General features: G+C 57.2%; 1 protein-coding gene across 2 annotated transcripts; it reads left to right on the forward strand.

Annotated features, from left to right (window-relative positions):
- The first annotated feature begins 3,072 nt into the window (after window positions 1–3,072).
- LOC143660591 (oxaloacetate tautomerase FAHD2A, mitochondrial) lies at window positions 3,073–10,493 on the forward strand. 2 transcript variants are annotated; one of them, XM_077133758.1, is made up of 8 exons: window positions 3,073–3,187; window positions 5,626–5,804; window positions 7,208–7,424; window positions 8,467–8,526; window positions 8,706–8,868; window positions 9,848–9,956; window positions 10,034–10,121; window positions 10,241–10,493. In XM_077133758.1, the coding sequence occupies exons 2-8, from the start codon at window positions 5,638–5,640 to the stop codon at window positions 10,301–10,303; spliced, it is 867 nt and encodes a 288-aa protein (XP_076989873.1). In that variant the 5' UTR covers window positions 3,073–3,187; window positions 5,626–5,637; the 3' UTR covers window positions 10,304–10,493. The 2 variants fall into 2 exon arrangements, with proteins under 2 accessions (XP_076989873.1, XP_076989872.1); XM_077133757.1 differs by having other exon boundaries at window positions 3,075–3,187; window positions 5,554–5,804.
- The last annotated feature ends 40 nt before the right edge of the window (window positions 10,494–10,533 follow it).

Below are 10,533 nucleotides of genomic sequence, written 5' to 3' on the forward strand. Positions count from 1 at the left end.
GCCCAAGCGAGGGGAGGAGAGCAAGAGGACCTGGGAGCATCGTCCTTGAGCTCAAAATAAAGCTGCACCCTGAGCCATCCCTGCGAGTCTCTGGACTTGTCACTCATTCGAGCCATTAAACATTCTTTTTCTTCCCCTCCTTAAGTCCATTGGAGCTGGATTGTCTGGCACTTTGAGCTGAAAATTTTTCAACTACTATACGGCCCCTCCCATGAAGCTCAGCTGTGGGTGGTGGTTGGCTCTCCAGACCCCAGTGGGCCCTGGACGAAGGGGGCAGGGGCCAGGTGAGCCCCTTGCAAGCCGGAGCCACAGATGTCACCCTTGGGTCACCAAGACGGGCAGAGCAGACGGCGCAGCTGGGGAAGGAAACGGTGGGCAAATCCTGCTGAAAGGGGGCTCTCAGGAGGAGCCAGATACCCCAGACCCAGGCAGGGTTCCCGGGAGGGGGGGGTGACGAGGCTCTGAGCAGGTGCCAGGACAAGGGGCTCAAAGTCCCTGGGAGACGCCTCCCCCGGTGGCCTGCAGGTGGCCTCCACGCCCCTCCACCCCCAGCCCCCTCCCAGCTCCTCCTCCAGCCACTTTCCTCCAGCAGCTCTTTGGCTGTGACCTGACTCCCACAGCAGAGCAAAGGGAGCCAGGCAGCTGGTTTACCCAATTTTTAAAAAACCACAAAATACAGTCAAACATCCAGAAACTAAAACTAAGGCCCCAAAGCGTAGGCCATCAGCCAGCCCAACGCCATCCAGGGCAAAGAAACCTCCAAGTTCTCCGCGTGGTCGACACGCTTTCCCAAGCTGAACCAGAACTTGGTCCTGGGCAGAGCAAACAGGGTCCAGAGGGGAGGAGACCCCATCTCAGACTTGTGCCTGCACTCCAGCCCCCGTCCCCCAGCACGGGGAGCAAGCACGAGGGTCCTGGGGTGGAGGACACTGACACTCCAGCCCATTGCTGCACCATTCATTCATCCATCCATCCATTCAAATAAGACCCTTATGCACCCAACATGCCAGGGGCTGGGGATAAAATAGCAGAACATATGCAAACCCTTTTGAAGCCTACAATTTCTTGGAAATGAGACATTAATGAAATAAATCACACAAAAGAATGTAAATATACAACCACTGCCAAGGCCACAAAGGAGAGGTGCGTGGTCCTGCGGGGACCTTTGGAGGGGGCACAGGACCTGGAAGCTGTAAGTGAGCAGTCCGAGGTAGGAGCTGGAGTGAGCTGCAGAAAGGGGAGTGAAGTGGTCCCGGGTGGAGAAACGGGAGAGGTCAGCAGCAGGCAGCGGGCAGCAGATGGAAGACACTGACACGTGTTCCATCAAATGGGTGTTGGAGAAGCCCCAGCGGGAGAGGGCCTACGGGTGGGGGAGGCGGGTGCCGAGGCTGCGCTGCGGGCTGCTGCCGATCATTGTCCCCTACCGGCAGGTCTCGTGGTCCTGGGGTTGGCCGGGTGGTTCCTTCGACAGGTCTCACAGTGGCGGGGATGGGGGTGCAGGGTTACCAGGTCCCCTTGTGGAGGGCCAGGAGCAATCAATCAGGCCCAAGCAGGAACAATCAATCAGGCCCAAGCAGGAACAATCAATCAGGCCCAAGCAGGGAGAGTCCCCACACCATTGGGGCGGAATGTCCCCAAGAGTTAAACAATAACCAATGCTAAGAAACTGTGGGAATGGGATAGGTTTGGGCAACGGCATTCTTCTGCTTCTATGAACCACTTGCTTGCTAGCAACTGCAAAAAAACCACAGCGTGATTTTAGCCTTTGTAAGCACACCTTGCAAACCTCTAGGGGCTGCTCTCTGAATCCTCTTTCTTGGAGGTTTCTGAGGCAGTCGTTGGCTGGCTAATAAAGACTCCAAATTGGCTTGCAGTTTTGAATTGTGTGGTCTCTCTTTCGGTGCGCCCCACAACACCCTCACCACACGTGAGTGCCTGGGCTGGGGGCTGCACCGCCTGTCTCCCGGGCATCACCCTCCCTCTCTTTCTCCCCCGGAGGCGTCTGCGTGGGGCCTCTCGGCTCCTCCTTCACCCACCCTGTAAAAATAGATCTGGGCCTTTTGAACAGGCTCGTTGGCCTGACGTTACCCTTGCAGGTGCCAGAGAGAAACTGAGCGAGGAAAAGGTTTGGATGCTGGTCCCAGCGCACCCGGAGTCCTGCGGCACCCCCTCCGCAGCCGGAGCCTGGCTTCGCGTTAAGCACTCCCGGTGAGGTGCTTTTCGGGCACCGAGGGTGCAGTGCCAGCGGGAGCACCTGTGCCTTCCAGGGGCCAAGCCGCCACCTCTCCGACTCTGCAGGGAGAGCGCGCGCGCACGCATGCGTTTCTGCGACCTCTAGCTCGGCCTCGGGACGGGCTGCTCCCTGCATTAGCCATTCTCTATTCTTCAGAGCTCTTCTCATCCCTGACCAGCCCCTCGTAACTACTCCGCGATCGCTCGCGATTATCCGTCCTGCACGCTCCCGGCGCCCACCACGCCGTGGCGTCTCCTTGCGGCTGGACCCCGAGCCTGGGCGCTGCCAGGGGCGGCCAGGGGTGGCCAGGGATCAGCGTGCGGCCCGCACAGCCCTCACTGCACACCCTTCCCTGGCCACAGGAAAGCGCGTCGGGGCGGTCCCGGCCCCTCGGTGAACCGGCTCGATGGTCTTCCGGCCGCGGCCCTCGGCCCAGACCCTCCGGCGCCAGCGGCCTGCAGAGCTGTGGGCGCTCCCCCGGCGCCCGCCTCGGAGGCGGGGGCTACGCCTCGCTCCTCCGCCTCCTCGGCCCTCCGAGCCCCGTGCGGGACCACACAGCTGCTGAGGCTGCGGCCGCGAGCCCCGGCCCCGCGCCCGCGTCTCTGCGGTCCGCGCGCCACCCTCGGGACCGGGCGGGGCTGCGGCCCCGGGCGGGAAACCGCAGACGCACCGGACAGCCCTCGGGTCGCGCAGGCGCAGTGGCGCCCCAGGGCGGGTGACCAAGGCGGGGCCCTGCCCCCGCCCCCCCACCCCGGCGCTGGGCCCGCCCCTCTGCGACAGGGCGCTTTGCTATTGGCCGGCGTCATGTGACGCCAGCAAGCCGCGCCCGCCGCCGAGGGCGCGTCCGGGGTCTGCGGTCGCGCGCCGGAGTGTCTGGGCCTGCGGTGGCGGTTCTCGCGTTGCCAGAACCCGGGCGCTCGCTGAGTTTCGCCCGGGGCCAGGCGCCGCGGGCAGGTAGGCGGGCGGGGACCGCCCCGGGAGGCTGACGGCAGGGCTGGGCTGAGGTCCCCGGCCGCTCGAACGGTGCCGGGCGAGTGGAGATCCCCGCCCCTCAGGCCGCCACGCTTGCGCCTTGTCCACCCTGTGTCGCTGTCTCTCAGCCCACGGGTCGTTGGGCAGGATCGGGTTGAGCGCGGCCTGTGGGAGTAGCAGTCACTGCAAGGCCCCTGGGGCCACCCTCCGACTGGCCGCCCTCGCGTCCTCAGGACCTCCTTTTGTATGTACAGTGGGAGGCTCTAGCCGAGAGCGTTGCTGTCGGGGTGGAAAGTGCCACCCAGGGCTGCGCCGTTGAAGGGGCGGGGCCGGGCGGGGCCTGGCGTATCTAGGAGATACCGGGGCCAGTCTTAGCCCTGCAGCAGCGGCCAGAGGGCGACCACAGCTTCCCGGGCCTCTGAGGATCTGTTGGCGGTGCTCACTTCTCACCGCGAACTTCTGGGCTCAGTGCTGTAGTGTCGTAGGGGTGGGGTGAACTGCAGCTGGATTATCTCGTTCACACAACACCTGGTTTCTGAACAGAAGACTTCAGTGGCACTTGGACTTGGAGTCAGTCCAGCTTTTTCCCTCTCCAGCTCATAAGCTTGGGACCTTGGACAAATCCCTTAACCTCTCTAGGCTAACAAGACCTATCAGGACCCACCGTCCACTGTTGTCAGACGTCGTGGTAAAGCACTAAACCTAATGCATGTGTTCAGTGGGGGTGGTTACTGGTTATTTTGGTGCATGTACTTTGGCCACGCAGCCATTTGACAGTGGCATGATTGCAGCTTGTATAAGACTGCAGGGCAGAGGTGAGAAGGTCCCGGCTTCCTGGTCAACCTCAGCTGCCAGCACAATGGACTAATGAGTCTTTAACTGAACAAGGCAGTAAAGAAAAGACCAGGAATCTGGGCTTGCAGAGCTCTCCCACAGGAGTGAGCATAAAGGTCTATTTCTTTTTTAATGCTCTGGTTGTTCTTTTCCCTTTCCTTGACTGTGTATTAGTATTTGATGATTCAGCAACTTAATTTTAAATAATTCAGGAAGCTGGAGTCAACTCGTTCAATATCCATCAGATAATTTTTTCTTGGATTTTCAATTTTATTTTATTTCACCCAATATACCTTTTTGATGAAAATTAACTTCTGATCTTGTCTTTTTATTTTTCAATGTTTGTGGTATTGTTTGACAGACTTTATTTTTTAGAGTTTTAGAAAATTGTGCAAAGGGTACAGAGCTATTTTTTTAAATCATGGAGCCATGCAAGGGAGGGGCTATTTGGTTAGGAATGGAGGCCAGACTTTGATTAGGAACAAAACAAAGGATGGAGTTTGGCTTTGCGTGAACCTGGAACTCAGAATGGCCTGAATCCCACTGATACCTTCTGGGTGATTTGAAAGGGGCAGGCGCAGCCTTGTCTCCTGAGGTTGACAATCACCAAGCTTTGAAAGGCAAGCCTCTGCACCTGACATCTGATCATTTGCTCATTCAACCAGGAGTTTCTTAATGCTTCTCATGGTCCAGGACAGGGCTATGCTGGGCTCCTTGGGCCCAGCGGGGGATGAGACATGCGTGGCCCCGGAACTCAGGGAAGTCGTAGCTCTGCAGTGCCGGGCAAGCCTCTGCCCCTTCCCCCAGGTAACCTGTGCCCCAGCAGGAGGAGCTAAATAAATCCTGTGCAGAGAGGCCGGTGGGGGCTGCTGGTAGAGGTTCTGGCTTGGCCACGTAAGTGGTGGAAACATTTTAAACAGGAGGGCTACAGGATCACATTTGAACTTTACCAATTACTTGTGACAACTGTGAGGCCTGGTTCCCCAGTGGTCAGTTTACTCAAGCCGGGGCCCTATTCTTGAATTCACAATAGCCTGTGAATTCAATAGGTTTAGCTAATTCCTAGTCCTGCTTGTTTTAGCCCAGCCCAGCCTCAATTCCTGAAAAATGAGACAAAGCAGGGACCTTTCCAGCGCTCATCACCATCACGGAGTTTTACTCATGTCATCACTTGCTCGCATCGGTCTCCCCTGCATTGCTTCCCCAGTGCCTCCAGTGGCAGCAAGCACATTGAGAACTTTCAGAAAGTACTGGTGGGAAGAACACTGGATTCCCTGGGACCTGGCATGGAGTAGTTACTCCTCTATACATGTTAAATGTATGCACTGAGTTGAGCAAAAAGCCCACGTACAGGTGTGACAGGGAGGGTTAAATCGTACTTGGGATCACTTCCCTTGTCACGTGCCAGGGATGGCTGATAGGGCAGCAGGACTCGGCTGCAGCCTGACCAACCTTGGGGATCTCAGTGATGTTCCGGGCTCCCTCTCCCCCGAGATCTGCTTCTTTCTCTGTAGGCTCTGATGCTGGTCTCTGTTAGAAGAAGGCTGCTCACAGCTCTGCTACAAGCTCAGAGGTGGCCCTTTCAGCCTTCTAGAGACATGAGACTGGTGCAGTTCCAGGCCCCTCACCTGGTGGGACCTCATCTAGGCCTGGAGTCAGGGAATGGCGGGGGTGTCATCAACCTCAACGCCTTTGACCCCACGCTCCCCAAGATGATGAAGGAGTTCCTGCAGCAGGGGGAGGACGCCCTCTCCGTGGCGAGAAGGTAAATCAGGCTGCAGGACCTCATCCTCCCCCTCCTCCCACCCCACCCCGGAACCAGAACCCGTAGGCAGCCGGCAAGGGCACAGGGCAACCCTCCCTCTTCCCTCCCCTGTTCTCTTAGCAGCCAGCCTTGGGAATCTTAAAGGACAATATCCTTGATTTATGGCGGAGGAGATGAGGCCCAGGGAAGGTGTCTGGTGGTGGAGCCAGGTCTCCACTTCATCCACCACCTTTCTCAGGGTTTCATCCCTGCCTGAGGGGTCTGGGGCGCGTGGTCCTCAGCAACACTGTGGGAAGCGGGGTGACTGGTCTCCAGGTCTCCAGGCTTCTTAGAGGAGAGAGGGCCGCAAAGAGGTTTTCTCAGAGATGATGGCTCCTGGGCGTGGGCTGGCTGATGTGAGGCTTCCCTGAAGCCAGGAGCCCCGCGGGGTCTGGTTGGAGGGCGCCAGGGAAGAGCACACGGACGCCACTCTGAGGTGTCCTTTCCCTTAGTGAGCCAGCAGAGACAGAACTGTTTGCCAGCACACAGACTTGGGGACAGGATGGGAGAACGTCTCGTGCGTCCTGGTGGGAGGCGTGGAGTGGTCAGCCTCTACAGAGTCTGAAATACCTCTGAAAACACCTGTGAAATTACAAATGCAACCTAAAATTCCCCCTTTTAACCACGTTTAAATATATAATTGGGTGCTGTTAATTTCGTTCAGTGTTCTGCTACCATCACCACCATCCATTACCGAAACTTCTCCATCATCCCAAATGGAAACTGTATTTTAAACCTTGTAACTCCCAATTCCCTACCCCCATCCAAGAGCTTGTATATATATATATATATTGCTGTATATATGTCACCAAAATAAAAATTATTTTCAAAATCCATTGTAAAAATCTTGGGAAAAAATGACAAATGTGGATAACTTCTGGCTCCACAGTTATACTTTCAGGACATTTTTCTGCAGTTGCACCTCCATTTTTGCAAATATGGTCTGTGCCAGGTAGTTCCCTGCCCCAGGCTTCCTAGCAGCACAGGATTGAAAACAAGCTCCCCGAAAAGGAGGGAGCTGACTCCCTACTGTTAGGGAGAGAGTGCCAAAATAGTGTTAACTTAAAAAACCACAGCGTCTGCAGCGTCCTTTCATCTGCACAAACGAGGGGGGGCGGGAAGGGCCACCCAGCGTGGCTGTGAGGAGACAGGGGTTGTCTCCGAGGAGGGGAACGGGGCAGCCAGGAGAATGTCTGGGAATTTCCATTTAAACTCCTCATTCATAACCAGTGCTCTCCTCTCTAAGGACGGCACACGGAATCAGGTGGTTGACAGGGTGGGAGGAAAATACCTTTTACAAAGCAAAGCCTGTAGCTGCCCAGGGTCTCTCAGCCAGCCCCTCTCCCCTGCCCTGGTCTCTGCAGAGCCCAGGCTGCCTCGTTGCCAGTCCTGCCGCGGTCGGAGGTGACTTTCCTGCCCCCGGTCACGGGGCCAGACAAGGTGGTGTGTGTGGGCTTGAATTACGTGGACCACTGCAAGGAGCAGAACGTGCGCGTGCCCACGGAGCCCATCATCTTCAGCAAGTTCGCCAGCTCCATCGTGGGGCCCTACGACAACATCGTGCTCCCGCCCGAGAGCAAGGTTGGTGCCTCCCCACTGCCCTCTGAGGAGCCACCTGCCGCTGATTGCAGGGGTAGAAAATTAATAAATGCTGATAAGTGTAGTCGCTGGTATGCCCACTGCCCAGCGCACACCCTGGTTTGCCACCTGCCTTCCCAGGCCTGTCTGCTGTGCAGACACCTACCTCTTACGACTCATCAAGAACCTTGTTTATGCCATTAAATATTCTCCCCTAATGTGTTTTAGGTTAATGTGTAGTTTCCTGTTATACCAAAGGCCATAAGTCATTCAGTGACTCCCCATTGGTGGATACATACATGGTTTCCAGTGTGGGGCATTTACCAAAGATGCTGCAGTGAACATCCTTAGGAAAAAGACTTTGCACCTCTGAGTGCAAATACAGGGTTATTTCCTTTGAATAAACTCAGTATCTGAATGTCTGGGTCAAAGTTAAGGCAAAGTTTCAAAACTGGAGAAATTCTGTTAAGTAGACATTTTGAAAAGTTGTAAAAGCAATTTACACACCCACCAGTAGTGTGTTCCCTTATTGATACAACTTAATTTCTCCTTCAGAGTTTATTTTTGAGATATTTTGAAAACAAATAGCCTACAGAAAAGTTGCAGAAAAAAAAAACAATATAGTAAACGCTCATATATTCTTTATCTGGATTACTGTTACAATTTTGCCACATTTGTTCCCCAGTCCTCCTTGCCACTTTTTTTTGGGGGGGGGGGGGAGGACAGCATTTGGAAGTAAACTGCATACTCTAATAAGACAATTTACTTGTAAAAACTCGCCTGTGCACCTCCTAAGAATAAGAGCAGCATCCTTCCTGCCCATACTATGAAGACATTGAAATCCAGTTCTCCAGAGCCTGCCCCTCGTCCAGTTCTGCAGTCGCCGTGGGGGGCTGCCTGCCACTGACTGAGCTTGTGGGCCCACAGGTCACAGCTCGCTGGTGGGTGGTGATGGTGGGTATGAGCCGGCACCCGGTGCAGCTTCTCAGGACGTGGGAACAGGCCCTGCGGCCCCAGCTGCTCACGGCTCCCTTCCCGCCCACAGGAGGTGGACTGGGAGGTGGAGCTGGCCGTGGTCATCGGAAAGAAGGGCAAGCACATCAAGGTGAGCTGGGGTGGGCTCCCTGCCCAAGAGTGGTGCAGGGGCCCACTAGGGCCAGTGACTGTGGCCACCTGCTCCCTGGTGCTCTTACCCCACCCCTGCTGCCCTCTAAGAGCCTTCCTCGCAGGGCACAGTGCCACCCGGGCTCGCACCTCCAATCGGCCAGCTCTGCTCCCCTGTAGGCCGCAGATGCCATGGCTCACGTGGCCGGCTTCACCGTGGCGGATGATGTGAGTGCTCGGGATTGGCAAATGCAGCGCAACGGGAAGCAGTGGCTACTGGGAAAGACCTTCGATACCTTCTGCCCCCTGGGCCCTGCCTTGGTGACCAAGGACAGTGTGGCAGGTAGGCAGGTGGGCCAATCACTGCATGCTGATTCTGTTCCTTCCCCATCCTGGGGACCTCAGTGTGAGGACACCGCCCACCCCCAGGAAGCAGCAGTGTTGAGGTGTGGCTCAATGCACAGCCCACCCCTACCAGCTGCCGCCTCCTTAGCAAGTCTCAGCTCAGCCATGAGTTCTCCCACAGGCTCCCTTCCCCACGCCTACCACACCTGAAAGGGAGCACTGTGGCAGGGGTCAGGGAACCATGGTTCCAATGCTACTGCTGTCCTCATGAGGTGGGCATGGAGAACAGGGCTCCGTGGGTTGCTCAGGCCCCCCAGCAGTAGCTGCTGGGAGCCCAGCCCTTAGGCTGGAAGGAAGCAGCCCTGGCCCTTGAGCACTGTGGAGAAGCTGCCACCAAGCCCCACACTTCCCTCAGCCAGGGGGCCGAGGGCACCGCAGGCGCAGCCCTGGCAAGCCAGGCAGCCAGCATGAGGGCTGAGAGGGAGTGGCTCAGAGGGCAGAGCACAGCCACCCAGCGGGGGCTTGTCCCGTCGACATTGTGGGGAGGGCCAGGTCTGCACCATCAGGACACCACCAGTGTCCCAGCTGCTCTGCCCGAGAGTGTGTGTGATGGAGAGCTCTCCACCAGGGCAGTGTGAGGTGACCTGCCCTGCCAGCACCAGGCCCCAAAGGCCTCGCGGCCTGTGCTAGGACCTGCTGCTCTGTGGGTGCTGCGGCCTCTCCTGTCTGCAGCCCAGGGACGTCCCAGCCCAAACACACCCATCGCTCAATATTACTGCACAGGGACCACTACCAGGCACACTCCTGGGAGAGGGGGATGCAGGGAAGGCAGGTGTGCAGGAAGTCACAGGTGGGGGGTGGCGGAGCCCAGTGAGCCATGCCACGAGCAGCTCACATGGGGACAGTGTGCGCAGTCCTTCCCCTGGCACCTCACAAGGGGACAGGAGCTCCAACCCGTGCCTCTCCCTGCCGCTCAGATCCACACAACCTGAAGATCTGCTGCCGAGTGAACGGGGAGCTGGTCCAGGCCAGCAGCACCAGCCAGATGGTGTTCAAGACGCAGGAGCTGGTAGCCTGGGTCTCCCGGTGAGTGGCCGAGCCTTCCATCCCGGCTATGGCCTTCTGGGCTGGTATGCTCACATGGGCCTTTTGGTTTGCCCCAGGTTCGTCACTCTTTACCCCGGGGATGTCTTCCTGACCGGGACCCCCCCAGGTGTTGGTGTGTTCAGGAAACCTCCTGTCTTTCTCAAGGTAGGGTGGCTACAGGGAGCAGGAACCCTGAGAGCACGTGGGCTTGGCTCAGATTCATGCCCTCCAGGCCTGTGTGGTATTGCTGCGGGTATGCTGAGCCATGATATGCTCTGTTTCAGAAGGGAGACGAAGTCCAGTGTGAGATCGAGGAACTCGGCATGATCATCAACAAGGTGGTGTGAGACCCCTGCTGCAGGCCTGGACTTCAGACAGGGCAGGGCCTCCACTCTTGAGCCCAGCCCAGGGAAAGGCCCCGTGCCAGACAGGGTTGCAGATGCCAGACAGGTGCCCTCCCTCCCCCCAGGAGTCTTCCTGTACTCAGGAGGGAGAAGAGATGGGGTGGTCCTCCTCAATAAATTTCTCGGGCCAGGACATCAGTGTGGCATCTGCTATTGTCTTTTAGGGGTGAGAC

The sequence above is a fragment of the Tamandua tetradactyla genome, chromosome 17 (assembly GCF_023851605.1).
Source record: "Tamandua tetradactyla isolate mTamTet1 chromosome 17, mTamTet1.pri, whole genome shotgun sequence".
NCBI lineage: Eukaryota > Metazoa > Chordata > Mammalia > Pilosa > Myrmecophagidae > Tamandua > Tamandua tetradactyla.